We start from the raw sequence: 19,715 nt of genomic DNA, 5'->3' as shown, positions 1-19,715 counted from the left end.
TCTGCAAGCTTCCCATTTGTCCAGAAGTGCTGGAAGTAGAACCTATGTATATAGAAAATAGGTTCTAAGGATCAAAATTTGTGCACAAAGTGCTTTCATCCATAGAGCTTTCCTCTTAATCCTTCAGTGCTTACCTCTTCAGTCATCACCCACACACCTGTACATACAGATGTGCTCTGTGAAGCTCTACTACTTTGCCAGGAGCAGATGACTTATAAATATTAGCTGAACACAGGAATCTAGCCACAGCTCTAAGAAGCTACGTGAGGCCTTGAGTGAAGGAGAACGCAAAGGCTGCTCACTTAAAGTTCTTATTTTGGACTTCAAGGAGGGATGGGCATGAACTGACTTTTAGACTTGATGACAAGGATCTCTCTCTTACACACCGATGAGTTCAACATGAATTGTCACGCAGACTTTCAAACAAAGAAATACGAAATGCTATGTGTATCACTTACTATACTATTCTGTCAAGTTTCTGAGTGTTTGAAATTGCGGAAGAGAGAAAAAAAAATGCCTTGTCAGGGCACGATCCTCCATGAAGAGGAAAACACTTCTGAGACGAACCAGGAAAAGCAGACATACTTCTATGCTGAGACTGATGGAAGGAGTGAGCTCTGCTTCGCTCCGGAGAGTAGCTTCTACTGCTGACACTGGAGCCCGATCTGCTGTGTGGGGAGTCCTTCCGGCCTACAGGTGACTCTCTGAAGAATGAAGCGTCCCTTTTATGGGGAGACCGATCTCTTGAATAATGGGAAGAATAGAAACTTTTTCTTCTAAAGCCATCTCTCATGTCCCTTTGAAGGAAAAAAAAGTTTAGTTAATTGTATTCTCTATCCAGAAATATATACCGGATATACCAGAAATATATACCAGAAATATAAGACTGGATTACCTAACTCTACTCCGTGGTCTTGGTTAACTTTTCTAACTGACTGTTGATGTTACTTAACATGAAACTTTCACCAAAACATGATTTAGAATGGACCACTCTTCACAGCCTAGGGTACAGCCAGATAATTAAGTACAAAACTACTTTATTCTTAAATGTGAAAAACACAGACATGGTCTTTTCTGCTCTCAGAAACACCTGGGAATTGCAACAATTTCCAAGAAAAACAGCTCATAGCTGGTTATTCTCTTCTAAATATGGTATATAATGGACATGCCTTGTCCAAAAACTCCAAAGTCTGAAGCCTGTATCCAATAGCATGGTCCTTACAAGGTTTCCTACTCTGCCACATACTAGAGAGGTTTACTCCATAAAGTTTATGTAAATGTTTCAAAACATAATGTGAAAACTCCTTACCTCCGGTACCTCTGAAGAGATAGATACCCCACATATTTTTATCTCCAAAGTTAGGAGCTAATCAGCTTGATATCATGGCCACTGAGGAGGTGGGGCACTGATGGAGAACAGCCAAGGATGCCATAAAATTCTGAAATACCCCAGACACCAGGGCCAAACTAAAGAATCCATGTAACCGAACACTGCTGAGGTCACTCTTGTCTCTGTCTACTCCATCCTCCCGCTCCAGCCTGGTGCCCTCAGCGCACACACTGCTCCGGATCCCCCAGCTTTATAAATCACTCTGAGTTTTTGTAAATTCAACAATGTTATTAAGCAGTTTCAATTCAAAGCAGTAAGTAAGCATAGAGTAAATAAAATCTTAAAATTTAGTCAGGGCTGAGGATACACCTCAGTCTGTAGGATCACTGTGCATCGCTGACACCGGGTTTGATGCTAACACTGAAAAGGAGAAACACAGAGGTAGGGAAGAAGAGAAAAAAAGCCTTATACAGAAGAAACATCCAATAAATCAAACTTACTAAGTGAATTAGAATATAGACCTCTATAATAGAAAAAGAAAAAATTTTAAAGAAAATTAAAACGAACCTCTATAAAGAGAAGGCTCAAAGAAGTTTTAATTAAGCATATTTTCCATATTAAATTTAAGTTACCATTTTTTCTTTTGTCTGTTTTTAAGATTTTTTAAAAACTTATTATGTACACAGTATTCTGCCTGCATGTGTGCCTGCAGACCAGAAGAGGCACCAAATCTCATTACAGATGATCATGAGCCACCATGTGGTTGCTGGGAATTGAACTCAGGACCTCTGGAGAAGTAGCCAGTGCTCTAAATCTCTGAGCCACCTCTCCAGTCCTTGTCTGCTTATTTTGTTGTTATGGTTTGATAACAGGGTCTCACTCTTAGCCCAGGCTACAATGTATCTAAGTCTGTCTCTGTGGAGCCTGACTGTCCTGGAACTCACTCTGTAGACCAGGCTGTCCTGGAACTAAGAAATCCACCTGCCTCTGCCTCCCAAGTGCTAGGATTAAAGGCGTGTGCCACTACCGCCCAGCGGGGCGTCGCTTTTTATTTTCATCTTTTTTATTTTTCCTTCTTTTCTTTGGGCTGGAGACCAAATCCAAAGCTTTTTCTGAAAATAATTTTAAACTATTGGTCCACATTACAAAAGTACCTATTTATCTTAGTTCAGTTGAGTACTCGCTAATCAATCCCTAAACACACTGCCCAATAGAAACAATTAAGTTTCCCTGGGAAAAAGTAAAACTCATCTAAAATTCATTTAGGGTAACTCATATAAAGCGTCATATGGAAAGCACTCAAGAATCCTAGTGTAATTAAGTTGGGTTCGCTCCAACATCACTAATCAGTCAGTGGCCGTATATACTCAGCAGGTCTCAAGAACTGCATTACAGACTCAATGGAGAAGCAAATGCTACAATGGGAGCTACAGGGTCTCTGCTAGCTCTGAACTCTGAGGACAGGAAGAAAACCTGACACTAAACCACATGACACACATGGATTCAGCCGGGAAGAGCTGGAGGACGGATGAGAAAGGGAAATTTACATATTCCAGGAAGAAACAGTGGTAGCTTAGATGGAACGATGACTGTCTACACAAGCATAAAAGACACAGGGTGACAATTCTCAGAATTCTAGCATGATGTGTCAGTGAAATGAGGAAAGCCAATCTGAGAAAGGAGGATGGTCCACACCTGTATGGGAGCATGTTATGTGTGAAGTGTGCATGCACTATCTAGGACAGCAAGCAAAGACAACCATCTTAGTTTAGAAAAGATTCTTGGCTCTCTCTTTATGACTGGGTAAAAAAGAGCAGGATTTAAGCGTGTGAGTATGAAAATAAAGGACAGAAGAAGCAGACGGCTCAGCAGACAGGGCTAGAAACTACCACGCAGAAAGAGACAGGCAGAGAGGTAAGGCTTATTCCACGAAGAACACAGACTGTCTACTGAGATTAAGGGATCTTTATTGATTGCTCAGTGGAAAGAGAAGCAGCAGGATCAAAATCAGAGCTAAAGTTACCACTACCTCTTCCTTTGAAAAGATGAGCCACTAAATTAGCTTCCTAACCACAACACCAGAGGGCAGTCAAAGCACAGCTCAAATCGTGGTGAGCTCACTTCTCGGCCACTTCACACCAGACAGGTCCCGGCTGCCTGCCATCTTGGGCAAAGAGGTCACAACAAACAACTCCCTAAGTACCTGTTGGCAAAGTGCCTAGTCTCTGTCAGCTATGGGGAACGACTTCTTGATGGGCACTGTGGCTCTAGGGAGGTTTAGCACGCACTAAGGACCTGTGACAGGGGATTAGTGGTAAATGTCCCAAGGAGCTGGTTCTATAATTTAATATTGTTAGATTATATGTACTTAGTAAAGGTTTTGTTGTTTTTAAGGTGTGGGATGCCAGGGGCATGTATGGGCTTATATATCATTACCACAGCCTATCACTGAGAGAAATCAAGGCAGGAACTCAAGGCTAGGACGGAAGCAGACCGTGAAGCAGTGCTTGCTCACAAGGCTAGGAGAGAAACAGACCATGAAGTAGTGCTTGTTCACTGGCTTTGTCCTCATGGCTATTAGAGCCTTTTTTAGGTTTTCATTTTTTTCTTTTCATATTGAAAATAAATGATTTTCATCTAGTATATTCTAGTTATGGTTTTCCCTCCCTCAATTCCTGTCAGATTCTCCCTACTTTCCTACCCACCCAAACACACACCCCGTCTCTCTCATTAGAATATAAACAAGCATATAAAATTAATAGTAAAATTAGATAAAATAAAAACAAACCAGAATAGGACAAAACAAATTAGAGAAAAAGAGCCAGAGAGAAATCACAAGAAGCACACAGATGCTGAGGCACACACATGCACACAGACCACCTCATAAAAACAGACCATATAAGCAAAAGATTTGTAGGATGAAAAAGAAAATGCCCAAAGCAACACGAGACAAAGAACCTCCAACAATGTCCGAGTGCCTTTGTGTCGGCCTGCCCTTAGTGTGGTCTCCCAGGTGAGACCTCTTGGAGAAAACTAATGTTTCATTTGGAAGTAGTTATCAACTGGGGATATCTTCAGGGTTACAGTGGGGCCATGTACTTATTTTCATCTCAGCTCTAGGATCCCTCTGGCTTAGATTTTCGTAGACCCTGGTACGCGCTGGAAGTCTCTGTGAGTTTTTATGTGCATCAGTCCTGTTGTGTCTAGGTGGTCTGATTTCCTTGGTGTCTTCCATCCCCACTGGCTCTTAACCTTCTGTATCCTTTTCCACATAGCTCCCTGAGACCAGAGGGAAGGGATTTGATGGAGACATCCCATTTGGAGTTCCAAGATCTGACTAGTGAGGCTTTTTTGTTTTGATTTGTTTTTTTATACTGATGGGTCAAGGATCTGCCAGACAAATAGAGTTCAATCAATCCCCAGGAACATGGTGGAGAGGGACACCTCTTAAAATTTGTCCTCTGACCCCAACATGCACACTGCAGCAGGAGCACACTCATATTTATACACATACAAAATGAATAAAATTCTTTCCCCTTGAGACACGGTTTCTCTGTGAAGTCCCAGTTGTCCTGAAACTCATTCTGCAGACCAGGCTGGCCTCAAACTCAGGGATCCTCCTGCCTCTGCCAAGTACTGGGATTATTAAAACTGTCCAGCTAAATTTATACATTTTTTTAAAAAAGTTCAATATAACCCTTAGCTACTTACTTGGTGAGTTTCAGACTACATACACACACAGAGTGTATTTGAGCACAACTAAGAGCCTGTGGTAGGAAATGAGTGAGTCACATATGCAACAACCATATCTAAATGAAGCTACTCAGGGTCACACAGTGAGACCTTGTCTATAAAATAAAAATAGACAAGTGAATTAATTTTATCATTTTGTTGTTGTTGTTGTTTGGGTTTTTTTGAGACAGGGTTTCTCTGTGTAGCTCTGGCTGTCCTGGAACTCACTCTGTAGACCAGGCTGGCTTCGAACTCAGAAATCTGCCTGCCTCTGCCTCCCAAGTGCTGGGATCAAATGCGTGTGCCACCACTGCCCGGCAATTTTATCAATTTTTAACTTAACCCACTGTGTCTGTCTTATCAACACATAATCAGGACTAGAAAATCTACTGAAGTATTTTATATGATGTTTTCATTTCAAATCTTAAAAACCCTAGAATTTATGTTTCTCAGTTATGGAATACTTACTTCTATCTAAATAAGTCAAATCTCAAGCATTTTAACAATGCCAGAGATTTGCATCCTGGAAGCCCACATTCAGGTGCAAAGAAGCTGTGTCAGCTTTACCACACACAGACAGGAGTCAAAGGGTATTGTATGGAAAAGATAAGAGAAACTAAAAAGCAAAGACAGAAAGCATAAGACACTTAGGAAAAGTTCCTATGAAACACTGGAAGACATCTACACTTAGGATCTAGATGTCATGTGACTGAGCCAGTCACTACAATATTAGGAAAACAGATTAATAGAAATCAAACAACTGTACTCAAAGTGTCAGGCTACTGTTTTTCCGGTTGAGAGAGAAACTTGTGCTGGAGGGACCTGGAACTGATCTTGTTTTGACGGGGTGCCTATCCGCTGTGGGAGGTGAGCAGAAATGCCATCTTACTGCAGAATGGAAACTAAAAATCAAACACACGTGGATCTGCCTGACAAGAAAGGGAGCAAATGTTCAACAGGAGAAAAGAGGAGAGTAGGAGAATGATCAGAAGAGAAAGATCATGAGGGGAGAAAGAAGTAAGGAACGGGGCAACTCTGGAACTCCAAACAAAGTGGTAGGTAACCCCATCAGAAGGCCAAGAGAGAGTGTGCAGACAAGGCTTAGTGAGAGCCAGCTGGAATAGGCGGAGCCCTGTAAGCATCACCTGTGAGTGCCAACAGAAATGCAAATCTAGGGAAAATCCACAGCAGAGCCTCCCAGCCTTCTAACTCACATTCTGAATTCTGAACTTTAATAAGCTTCCCTGGAGATGCCTCTGCTCATAAAACATCTTTGAGAAGGGCTGAAACAGAGGACCTTACTAATGTGTAAGAGTATAGATGTAATACAATTGTCCACAAGCTAGAAGCCAGAAATTCAAAGCTCAGGATAGCGGTCTAACAATTCCCAAGATTCTAGGGTCTGCCCACGCCCTGCTAGAAGCAATGGCTGAAACATGCAAAAAAGAACTGTTAAGACTTTTCAGAGATGGGCAGGTAGAGTGAGCAGAAAAGAGTAAGCTAGAAATTCTAATTGTGAAGGAAGAAGGGTCAAGTCCTAGAAACATGTCAGAGACGAGGGTGGGGTCGTCTGTGTGGGCAAGTTTAAGGACAACAGTGGCTTGGAGTAAGCAATGAAAAATAAGACTTATTTTCAGAACATGTCTCAAAGATCAAAGTTAAGAAGCATGAGCTGAGAAAAAGTGTCTCCATACAATTACAAACCACGTGTGGAAAGGGAAAAGAAAATGCACCCCCTCTGTTTTGAGTGTTTCAGATAGCAAAGACAGGCAGGGTACCCAGCCAGCTGTGTGTGGGTTCCTAGCAGGAAGCTCACTGCCACCACTCCAGCTCCAGGAAGATCCAAGGCCTCTGGTCTCCACAGGCACCTGTACTCTGTGCATGTGCCCACACACCACTAGCATAATTAAATTTAAAAAAAATATTTTAAAAGGATTTAAAAAAAAAAAAAAAGTACTATGTATTGTGTGTTTAGGACCAGTGAACCTGGTGAGGGAGGGTCTGGGTCTCCTAGCAGTTCACTGCTAGAGTTTAAGCAAGGTAATGAAAAGACCCAGTTTAGTTTTTAATCATGACTGACTACTCTGTGGAGACATCAGATGTTAGTGGGAGAACACAGGAGTAAGGGCTCTGGGTTTACAGAACTACACAGCATCAGATTTTCACAGCCATCTGTCTTCCATACACAGCCACAGAGCAGCATCAACCAGCAAAGGAAAGAAAAGCGGGTTAGATACTAAGATCCTCTGCACTAGCTTCCTAAGTTCTCAAAGATGTCCATAAAGTAACTAGCAAGAAGTACATTTAAGGGGCTAAAGGGCTTTGAAAAGATATAAATAAGCTGGGTGAGCCTATAATCTCATCCTAGCATGCAGGAGGCAGAAGCAGGTGGATCTGTGAGCTTGAAGCCAGCCTGGTCTACATAGTTCCAGGAGAGCCAGGGCTACATAGTAAAAGCCTATCTCAATACAAAACACATATGCACACACCCCCACACACAAAATATACAGAAAAATACATAATACAACCAATATGTTTATAATAAAGTCTAAGGTTACACACATTTTTGAATGAATTGATGCTTTTTACTATGACAAAGTACATCGCTAGATTGAGGACAGCATCTAGCTGCAGGAGAAACACTGAAGGCCCAAGGCAGGGAAGGCAGAGAGGACAACAGGCTGGAGGATGGAACACGGGAAGAAGAGCCAGCAAGAACTCTTAACCCATGGACCTGACAGCGCCTCCGGCACACCCATTAACACACACAGTGAACCTGCTGCTACTCCTGAGGCTCATTTCCTTCCTTCTTTCACAGCACTGGGCCTTCGTACATGCTAGGCAAGGGCTCAACCACGGAGCACATCACCACCACTCAGGAGCTCAGATTCTTCCCTGAATGACAAAGTCATTGCAGCTGCTAACGCCATAGGTCAACCAAATAGGCCATGACAGATGAGACCTTCCAGCCTGACATTTAAACACATACACAGCACAGCATAAGCACAGAGGTCAGAGATCAGTTTGCAGGACTCAGTTCTCCTCAGACTATATGGGTTTCAGGGATTCAAAGAGGTCATCAAACTTGGTGGCAGATGTTTTACTCACTGAGTCGTTTCATTGGCCAGAGACCCGTTTGCTATGCACTTAAGTTTATTAGCTAGGGAGACTTTTCAATGACTAGGGAAAGAGCTGTCAGGGGAAGGAAAGAGGAGACAGCAAATGCATCTTACGTACGGACTATTTCAGGACCTCCTTTCCCTCTCGAGTAGTATGGAAATACTCCACACAGCACACTGGCGACGGTTCTAGTTCACAGCAACTTAAAAATAGAATTAAGGCTTCAAGAATCATTTTAGGAAAGCAGTTTGGTAAAAGCTAGACAGTTTTTAAGAGTAAATGTCAAATCTCAAATCTTTTGTTACTAAAGTGGGGCAATGTGGACGTGGCTAATGGAGCTTCCATCTGACCTATTATTCAATGTACAGGAGTGGGGTGGAGAGTACCGGCCCACTCTTAAAAGACATTAAGAGTGTAGTGGCACACACTTCTAATCCCAGCACTCCGGGGCAGAGGAGGGAGGATCTCTGTTGAGTTTGAAGCCAGCAGGGTCTATGAAGTAAATCCCAAGCCAGCCAGGTCAACACAGACAAACTGTGTTAGAAAAGAAGAGGAGGGGGGGAGAGGAAGAGAGAGGGAGACTGAGAAAGAGACAAAAATACACCTAAATTACTATAATAAAAATATCAAAATACTGTCTGAAAAACAGTAAGCTGACCCTTCCAACATACTAACCAGCGTCTTCTCTTCACTTAGGAAAGGTTGGTGAAAAACAACAGAAAATGACCAGGTCACAAAGGTTATTTAGACATGTATGACTTTAGGACAAATGTCCTGGAAGGTTAAAGATCCACCAAAGCGCCCAAGGACTCACGGTGATCACAGATGGGGGCCATGTGTTTTGATGTCATAAGCTGGTCATGGTAGAATATAATCCAGCATTCTGAAACAGAAGGAAGTGGAATTCTATGCTAGCCTGGGCTACACAAAGAGGGTTGGAAGTGGGGAAGTAGGAATGGAGAGGGAGGAATGAAGGGACCGATAAGGGAGAGGAGGAGGAGAGGGAGGAAGAAGAGGAAAAGAAAATAACACACAGAAGAGCACAAGTCTGACTCACTTTGCACTAGAGCAGAACCGGTCATGTGAGTACACAGTTATCTGCAGAGAAGGGCCAGGAAACATGATCTATGTGCCCAAGAAGTTGGAGAACAGGTAATTGATGGCTTGAATGAGAATGACCCCCATAGGTTCATATATTTGAATGCTTGGTGCCTTGTTGGTAGACTGTTTAGGAAGAATTAAGGGGTGTGGCCTTGGTGGAAGAGGTATGTCTCTGGGAGTGGTGTGGGAAGCCCAGTCTAGTCAGCCTTCTGCCAAGCTCCCCTCATATCATGGACTAACTGCCCCCCCCCCAATCTATAAGTAATGAACATTAGTGTTCTAGAAGACAGCTGCAATGTCCTCATATACATAAAATAAATACCTATTTGGATATCTGTTCATGTAACACCCTGGAGATTCTGAGACACCATCTGTCAAGCCAAGCCCTGAATTAATCCCACAGATCTGTCTTCCTAGCAGAGCTGGCCTGTGGTATCCTAGAGATCCTACAGCCTACAGGTTAGTCTGCCATAGTGCCTGGCCAATTCCCAGCAGCTCCTAATCCTCCTCAGTAACATCTTTGTCTTTGGGAGCTCAAACTACCTCAGTAACCAGTGAACATCTTTGCTGTCCAAGGAGTCACCTCACTTTCCTACGGACAATGAGAAGGAGCGGCTGGAAGGAAAGAGCAGCCTCGGCCCTCATTTACTGGGTGCACGCTCCATCCCCATCTCTCTCTCCTTTACTTCCCTCCAAGCAGTGCTGCTAGTGGCTCTGTGCTGACCGAACTTCACCAGTTATCATTTCCCTACACTGGCCCTTCGGTCTTTATCCTTCCCTCCACTCTATGACATACGCACAGGTCACAGACAACCTAAAAGAGGCGCCCAAAGGTCTCTCTAGCCAAGGTTTCTTTAGCTTACGATGCCTTCCAGCTCCTCTTACCTATGATCACTTCCTGATCACCTTCATGCAGGCAAACAAGTGCACTGCTAACAGTGCACTCTAAATCTCATTTGTATTAGACACCGATTCAGACAACAAGGTTGATTTTTGACAATCACTTCCTGTACTTTAGTTATGTGGTTTTATAATAAACATTATGAGGTAACAGATTTAAAGAATTATAAAATGAGGGAACAAGAGCATAAGGTGGTGGCATACATGTAGTGGTTTTTTCTGCATCCATATGATTCCGATACTATTTTAGGTGTCCTCCCACTTCCAGGGTTCTGACTCTACTGAGGTTTATAATTATTCTTTATCAAACAGCAACTAAGATGAAAACAAAAAAATGTTCTTTTGTAGATAAAGTTCAAAAATGCCAGTATATATGAAACAGTATACGTAAGTCTTCATAACATAAAGACAGAATTTATCTTGTTTGAATGCACATGGACTAGTTAAGAAAACATACTAATGATGATTGATGATAAATGACTTTTAAGATAGAATAGTATTAAAGACAACAGTGCACAATCAGAAAATAATCAGTAGATACCAAGATAGGACCAGATTAAAAGGCACCAGAATTATGAGATATAGATATAATAGTCACATAAAGGGAATTGCAAACATATTTACATTAAGGAAGAAAAAGATTATCTACATTAACAGTTAATTTTTTTTAATGAAAATACTCTTCAGCTCTTGGGAAAAGAAAGACATACTGACATCTATGAAATATAGAAAAATTGTTCCCTTTAATTCAGAAATTCTTCATTTTATAACTTACCATGGAAACCAAAGTAATGTTTCAAAAAGATACTACATACTGGGATCCACTACTACTGCTTTGACTCTGTAAAACTCATGTCTAATAATGTGGCATCGCAGGCACACTGTGACTATTATTTGAGCACTACCAAACAAACAAATTCAACAAAACAAAAATCTTGAAGGGTCTTTTACAAACAACTATTTTTCAAAAATGTAGGACATGAGGTATATATATAACATGAATCTACAATCAAAATTTAAAATTCTAAGTATTTATGAATATAGATAAAAATACAGAATGTACATTAATATGTTAACTTAGGAATGCAGATTAGAAATTCATATGTGATTTATAAATTAGCTTCTTTTTACAAATACTCTTGAATTTTATATGAGTGTTTGTATCCATGTATGTGCACTGTGTGGTGCCTGGGAGCTACAGAAGCCAAGCCCGAGGCAAGCTCCTAGAACTGTGATTAAAGACAGCTCAGTTGCCATGGTGGTAACTAAACCATGGCCTCTGCAAAGGCAGCCGTGCTCTGAACCGCTGAGCTGCTTCTGCAATCTTCATGAGTTTATCCATCTAATTTTTCTTTCAAAACAGAGTCTCCAATGGAGTGAGGGCTCAGTGGTCAACTATATGGTAGTTCTTCCAAAGAACACAAGTTCAGTTCTGAGCACCCATGACAGAAAGCTCAGAAGCAACTCACAACCTTCTGCAATTCCAACTTCAGGAGGATCCGATATCCTCTTCTAGCCTCTATGAGCACTGCACAGACATGAACAAATACAGACAGACAGACACAGACACACACACAAAATTAAAAATAAAAAATCATTTTTTAAAAGGATAGGGTCTAAGGCCAGGACAGCCTTGAATTTTCCATCATTGTTAGCATCTCCTAAGGTCTGGGATTACAGGTTCACATTCATACCTGATTTTATTTCATTATGTAAAAATCTGTACACACACACAAGGATAGAAAAGACAGTAAAAATTAAAACAGGAACTGTTAATAAAAATGAAAAAAGCTGGGTGTTGGTGGCACACACCTTTAATCCCAGTACTTGGGAGGCAGAGGCAGAGGCAGGCACTGAGGCAGGTCTGGTCCACAGAATCCCAGGACAGCTAGGACTACACAGACAAACAGTTTGGAAAAAAAGAAAACAAGAAAAACAATAAAATCTAAGAACTGTTTATAAATCCCTATAATAAACCATTAGCCTGTCTAACACAAAAGCAAACTTTATAATCTGCTTCACACTCTGGGTCTTAATCAGAGACATTACTTGGACATGCTAAGCTTGGTATTTCTTTTCTCTCCAAATACTTGTCCCACCATTGTTTATTCAAGTTTCTTCTTTTTGCTTGTAAGCACAGCATGCACTGCTGCTATAAGCACAGCATGCACTGCTGCTATAAGCACAGCATGCACTGTTGCTATAAGCATAGCATGCACTGTTGCTATAAGCACAGCATGCACTGTTGCTATAAGCACAGCAGTGCACTGTTGCTACAATCACAGAATGCACTGTTGCTATAAGCATAGCATGCACTGTTGCTATCTATAAGCACAGCATGCACTGTTGCTATAAGCACAGCATGCACCGTTGCTACAATCACAGAATGCACTGTTGCTATAAGCATAGCATGCACTGTTGTTATAAGCACAGCATGCACTGTTGTTATAAGCACAGAATACACCATTGCTATAAGCACAGAATGCACCATTGCTATAAGCACAGAATGCACCGTTGCTATAAGCACAGAATGCACCATTGCTATAAGCATAGCATGTACTGTTGCTATAAGCACAGCAGTGCACTGTTGCTATAAGCACAGCAGTGCACTGCTGCTATAAGCATAAGATGCACTGTTGATACAGCTCAAACTTTCACATGACCAGGCCTCCCCCTTGCCTGCTTCACTTGTCCACTTCAGTACACTACAGCTGTCTGCATGACTGTCCCCCACTGTAGCACAAATGCAATTGTTACAGTATGCACATATTTTTCAAGGCTATTTTCCACACTTAATTCTTTATTCTTTCATGTTATCTTTAGACCCAATTTACCAACTTTGGTTTTTGGAGACATGGCTTCTTTGTGTAGCCCTGGCTGTCCTGGAACTCACTCTGTAGACTAGGCTGGCCTCGAACTCAGAAACCCACCTGCCTCTGCCTCCCAAGTGCTGGGATCAAAGGCATGCACCACCACTGCCCGGCTTACTTCTATTATTTAAAAAAAAAAAAAAAAAAAAAAAAAAAATAATTTTTTTTTTTATAGAAACAATAATTGCACACCCTGATGTTAACAGAACTGACATCTTCCTGGCATTCTTTTCAGCCAAGAATGCCATGTGACACTCCACTATCAGCTAGGACATTTCCTTTGTCACTCAATACCTTCCTTGTGCTAGAGTACTTTAAAGCGTTTTCTCATTTATGCACCTGACAGCTGATTTACTATTTGCTAATTTTCTAGAATTCCAATGGGTAGTAGGTTTTCCTAGACTTTTGACAGAAATGATCAATGGCATCTTTAAATGGTTTGCTGCTGCCCTTATCACTCCTGCTATAGGAGCTGAGGTAGGCGCTCCAAGCAGGAATACAGTGCAGACAAACCTAACACCAGCACTCAGAAGAGCAAACACAAGCTCAGCCAGTCAATGGCTTCTGCATTGCAGCTGACTGTCCACTTTATACAGTCACTGCGCAGAATGTCTGCAAACCCATACGCTGCTCAGTATTTATTATTTCTATTGCTGCTTTGCGGACAGAGTCTGCTATAGATATGAATGTTTTTGCAGCCGTGTTTTATATCACACTCTGGGATTTGGAGCAGCTAACTGGCCCTCCCATACTGATCCCTCAGCTGATTGGGAACAGCAACTGACTGGCTTGGATCAAATGGATTTTAGTGTCTAATTCTGAAATCTATAGAATTGTGGCAGTTTAGTCCTTGCCATTGTAAAGGAAGGTCAAGATAACTTCGGCTGTCTCCTAGGGCTATCTCCTAGGACTCTGTAACGATTAGAAGTTGCTACGGCTAATGGGACCAATCAGGATGAAGGTGAGGGAGGCTGGAAACAGGAGGATCCTGGAGCTTGTGAAAGGTCTGACTCACAGCCCAACCCCATAATTCTTACTTCTAAGGTCCTTCCCATAATTCTACTGGGAGCTGTATGTTTAAATAACTGCTGTTTGCGCACCCCCATCTGTGGCTGCTGCCTTGTGGTGTCATCAGTCAGCTCCCTCTCCAGCACAGGCTGCTCTTCTGCATCTTCACCACTTCCCTGGTGTTTGTCTGTTGTCTCCCTCCAGTCTGCTGCGTTCCAGTCTTCTTTCCAGGACACACAATCCTTTGTCCATCCCATGGAATGACCAGCCCCTCACTTACGACCCCCACCCCAAAACAATTTTCTTTGAGACTGGGGTTCTTTTCCCCTTAGAATTCATGAGAGAGAGTTAGCTTTTCTTACTGTGATAAATACATAAGAGAAAGTGACTTAAGGAAGGCAACATCTATTCTGGCTCACAATTTCAGGTATTAAGTTGGGGACATATACCTAGTAACTCACTTCATCATCCTAACCAGCACCAACAACGAGAACGCATGTGTTCAGCATATTAAGCTGTGAGGAGCACTCCATAGCATCCCAGCCCCCAAAAGGGCTAGGATTCCCTCCCAAAATATAAAATGTATTCAATTCATTTCTAAGAGTTTCCCTGTGGTCTTTTGTTTGTTTGTTTGTTTGTTTGTTTGTTTTGGAGACAGAGTTTCACTATCTAGCCCTGGCTGGCCTAGAAGTCAGTATATAGATGAGGCTGGCCTCAAACTAAGAGACTGGCCAGCCTCTGCCTCCTGGATTAAAGGAATCTACCACTATACATAGTTAAAACAGTTCTATCATTGTGCAAATGTCTAAGAGCAAAATCTTTTGCAACTCATAGCAAACTCTTGTGAGTCCCTGTAAAATTCCCAAACTGAGTCACACACTTCCAATATACAATGTGCTTTGTGACTTCTGCTTCCTTTTTCCAAAGAAATCACTCATAACCAATGCAAACCAAAATAAGGATTTACTGAGAACTCTGGTGACTTACAAGGCAACTGTTTTACTCCCAAAGCCCACTTTGGCAACAGGGACTGGAGATCCACAGATGGTTCTGCTGGAATAGTTTGGCTTTGGCCTGCCACTGTTAACTGTATATATATATATTAAGGGGAGTAGCTTTGTGAACCTTGCCACCATCTGAGTTTCTTGGGCCTTGTATCAGTATATTTCTGAGGTTTAAAAGCTTCCCTTCTCCCAGAGAAAGAAGTTTTAATTCAGAGAAAATAGCTAAGCAATACAATGGTAATGAGTAAAATACCCATTCCAAAATGAATAAACAGAACAGCAAAGAACCAAACCAATAAAAGCTCTATCTTGTGGGCTGCTTACAGCCTTCTTGAACAAATGTTCCACATTCCTAACGTCTCCAAATTCCTTAGGTATCAACAGCAGCTTGGGCTTCTCTCAATAGCTTCAAACATTAACCTCTGGGGACAGATGCCAACACTCTGACCTAGCATTCACTACGGTTTCCTCTGAAAGCTCAGTGAGACTTTCTGAAAGTCTTTACCTGTCTGAAGAACCAGTTATGTGGTTCATACCAGGGTCAGCTACGAGCTTAACCAGTATCTGTGCCTTCCACCCTATAGCAGCCTGAGTGCTATAATATTTGAGGAAAATTCAAGGGTGGGATTAACAACCTTACTTGGGCACTAGTTATGTAGCATGAAGGAAACAAAATAAGATTTCTAAGATGATCTAAGGCACTTTCCTTATTATCCAAGTATTTTTTTTTAAGTGCTAAAGATGTAAGCCATGGGCATTGTCTAAGAAAGTGTTCTACTTGAGCCTAGAGAGGTGAGGGCCTGGGTTCAGTTCCTATAAATCACATGGCAGTCTGTAAGTCCAGGTGCAAGGGATCTGACTCCTTTTTGTGGCTTCCTGAGTATCAGGAAAATACAACATACATACATATGTACATACATATAAGCTATATGCTTGTGTATGTATATATACATATATATGCAAAACATTCATACTAATAAAATAAAAACGAATCTTGAGGAAGAGGAGAAAGAAGAAGAGGAGAAGAAGGAGGAGGACAAAAAGAAGACAGGGTCCACCACTGAGCGGCATCCCCAGAGCACAGCCATTTGCTTTCTCATAGCTCAGAACTCTTTGGCAGCTTCACTTTGCTTGGTCTCAGCTTCTTCATATACATTTACTTGTTGTTTTCTGGGCAAACTACAAACTTAAACATCTCACTATGCTTTTTTGCTAAGACTCTTGATGTAAACTTGGATATCAAGAGATCATCAATAAACACACTCCAATCCAAATCCCAGGCTGCCTTCAAACCTCTTCCAACATTTATTATTCCAGTATGATTAAGTTTAGCTGATACATTCTCAGGTCATGGTCAAGATGAGACAGACACACAAGGTTTTGCTACAATGTAACATGAATGATTCACGTCTAGTGCAGTTACAGAGAGTAGCCTCAACTCCACCTGAATCTAACAATGGTCTTTCCTACACACTTGTTTGGATGTTTGGCTTCTGAGCTCTCACCAGAACCATTGGAAGCTCTACAAAGCTGTTCCTGCAGCCATGAATCAATCCTTCTAACAGACACTTCTACTGGCTTAGGAAGCACATGGCCATAGCAACACCCCACCATGTCCCACTTCCTGTGAGATTTCTATGACTGCAACAAACAGCTAAAGAACAGCAAATTAAAGGACCACAGTTTTAGAGCTTTCAATCCATGACTGGCTTGCTCTGTAACTCTGCTGTGGAGCTTAGGTATAAGGAAAAAGGGAAACCAGCAAGCTTTAACATTAGTTAAATGGGATTAACAACCTCACAGGGGCACGGGGTACATAGGAAGAAGAAAACAGAGTAAGAAAATATCAAGACAACAGAGATAAACTTAAGGACTGATATCTGCTTCTCTAAACCTAATTGCCCCTCCCTGTTTTTCTGAAAATGTGCACAGACAGCATGTAACTGACTTGACTAGACCCCTGAAATTTTCACCTTCTGTAACACTTGCTTAGCTCTGGAAAAATGCTCCTTTGGGTCAGAGCTGAAAACACAACCCAGGATGGTCACATAGACAAGATTGTCTTATTTAACAAGTATGCCTACATAAACTATGAAGTATTTCTAATGAAGCTGGGCCTCTCTAAGCACTAGCTTGAGGACACAACTGCACAAGAATGAAAGGGCTTCCCTTTTCCTCCAGGAGCTGAGACTTTCTTGCTAAGGAAAGGTGAGTAGCCTTAAGCAGGTGAGGTAGAGCATCATAGCAATGGGAGCACGTGCAGAAGACTCACCTCCAGTAACTATGAAGACCAGTGACCCAACTTCTACTGACAACTGAGAGCAAAACTGTCACACCACATAAGCCTACTGGAAGCATTTCCTGGTCAAATCACAGGCCCCAGGCATCTACATGTAGGACCCTGAAGGGCTGCTATGCCCTGCCTGAGACTTTCTGTGTGCTGCTGTCTACTAAGTAACAGTCTGTGGTTCCTCTAAGATCAAAACATCCTGATGTAGGCATGGTGCCCCAGGAAGGGAATTTACACTTGACATCCCACTGGCCCCCAGTTGAGTTGCTGTTGGTGTTTTTCCTTCCCTGGCTTGGTGTATATATTAAACTTGCTCAGTAAAAGCTTTGGCATTGCATAACAAATGACTTAAGTCTGTGTCTTCCTTTAATCCCCCAGGCCTACGCCTAAGCTCAGTACACGGTGGCAGCGCTGATGCTGTCAAGTGGATGTCCCACCGAGATCGGGAAAACGAAGAGAACCTGACAGGATTGTTCCTGAAAGAAGCCGGCCATCTGGTGCAGTGAGTGGAACGTATTAGAGAAGCGGTGCGGAATCAAACTGAAGGTAGCGCTATGTGAGTGTGAGTTTTGGTTTGCGCCATGGGGATTGTGAGTTCCTTCCTACAAGTACTGGCACAGGATGATGCAGTTAAGAAATCCTTGTATGAGGCGGAGAATAGCTCTAACTCTGAGGATGAGGAAGAAACTTTAGAATAGGAAATAGCTTATTTAAAGGAAAAGTTAAAGAAATGCAAGGTCCAAAAGGAGTGACCACCTAGTAAAAAGCCTTTGTGGATTCTACAGAGGCCACTGCTCCTCCAGCATATGATGAGTGCTCCCTGAAGAATTGGTGGGTAGCAGAGCCCATGCATAAGAAGGGTCTTCTAAAGCAGATTCGAATCATGCTTATCCTGGAATGGAAGTCCCTCACCCTAATAAACCTGAGCAAATGCTTAGGCAGCATGTGCCTTTGTCTTTTAAGGAATTCTTTAAGAGCCTTAAAAAACCAGTTTTCTCCTATGGGGCCTTGGCACCCTATATATTGGCAACTTTTGAGTCCTATATCACCTTTAATTTAACACCAGGAGATTGGCAACTATGCCGCATGACATTGAGTGGAGGAGACTATTTACTGTGGAGGGGAGACTATCAGGAGCAGTGTGTTACCTTAGCAAGATTAAATGCACAGGCAGGGCAGCCCCAGAGAAATCTGGAAATGCTAACCGGATCAGGACAATATGCTACTCTCCATCAGCAGATTCATTATGATCCTGCTGTTTATGCCCAAAGTGCCACTGCAGCCATTAGAGCCTGGAAAGCTTTGCCTAATAAGGCAGCTGGAGATCAACTATCTAATGTGGTCCAAGGACCCTCTGAGCCCTTTCAAGATTTTGTAAATAGACTACTCCAGTTAGCAGAAAAATTGTTTGGGGACACTGATACTGCCATGCCCATAGTAAAATAGTTAGCCTACGAAAATGTTAATAAATGGGGCAAAGAAGCCATTAGACCACATAGATCAAAAAACCTGTTAGGAGCCGTGGTGAGCTTGACAACATTCGCCATTACAAGATGGCGCGGGCATCCTGTGCTCCCACAAGTAAACAACTAACTGCGCAGGTGCAAAAGGCAAAAGCGCGCCAAAGTCACTGCCCATCCCGGGGCATAATATGGGGTAATGAGTGAACAGCCAATCAGAAGTGAACACGACACTCTAGGGTACATATAGCAGTGCCTTTGCCGGGCTTGGGGTCTTTCTGCTTCTGCTGATACAAGAATAAAGCCTCGCTGTAGTAACCACCCGAACACTGCCTCACGTGTCTGTTTCGCGGGCGAAGGGGACACAGAAGAGGCCCGGAATACCTGGTGCCGAAACCCGGGAAGGAACGAACCATCCAGCGCCGAGATTCGGGGCGGGTTAAAAGACTACAGGATCGAGGTATGTCTCTGAGAGGTATGTTTGGGGTGGAAGCCTTGGTTGCGAGCAGATTGTCACTCATTGCCGCCGCTGCACTAGTTGGCCTCTTGCTTTCATTGCTTTCGCTTTTAGCAAATTTGTGTTGTGAGGATCCAGCTCAAAGCACAGCTATTAGTGCAAGTCAAGAGGTTTCAAGAGAGGTCCACTCCAGGCTATCAGAAACATAGCGTGTCAGCCGGCATCAGGCCAAGGAGCCTGGGGATCAGGCCAAGGAGCCTGGAAAGGAGAAGCAGACAAAAAAGCCTGGGCAACAGAGACAGGCCAAGGAGCCTGGTCATAGAAAAGAGTACTCAAAAGGAACAGGGGCCACTGCAGGGCCTGTTAAGGTTAAAAACCCTTCACTGGCTGGTGAAGAGAGAGTGGAGGTCAAAAGGACCCCCATATGCCCCATTAAGGAGCCT

At 42.5% G+C, this 19,715-nt stretch overlaps 1 protein-coding gene across 11 annotated transcripts in view; it reads right to left on the bottom strand.

Moving 5' to 3' along the window:
- The window catches only part of Pphln1 (periphilin 1), a 95,465-nt gene that overhangs the window by 49,116 nt on the left and 26,634 nt on the right, over positions 1-19,715 (bottom strand). For all 11 annotated transcript variants that reach the window (XM_034516166.2, XM_034516167.2, XM_034516170.2 and 8 more), the window contains one exon: positions 586-797. In XM_034516166.2, coding sequence (XP_034372057.1) covers positions 586-797 — 212 coding nt within the window. The remainder of the gene's footprint in view (positions 1-585; positions 798-19,715) is intronic.

This window comes from Arvicanthis niloticus, chromosome 13, assembly GCF_011762505.2.
Source record: "Arvicanthis niloticus isolate mArvNil1 chromosome 13, mArvNil1.pat.X, whole genome shotgun sequence".
Taxonomy (NCBI): Eukaryota; Metazoa; Chordata; class Mammalia; order Rodentia; family Muridae; genus Arvicanthis; species Arvicanthis niloticus.
Note: the sequence above shows the minus strand (reverse complement) of the source record. Positions and strands in the feature narration are given on the sequence as shown.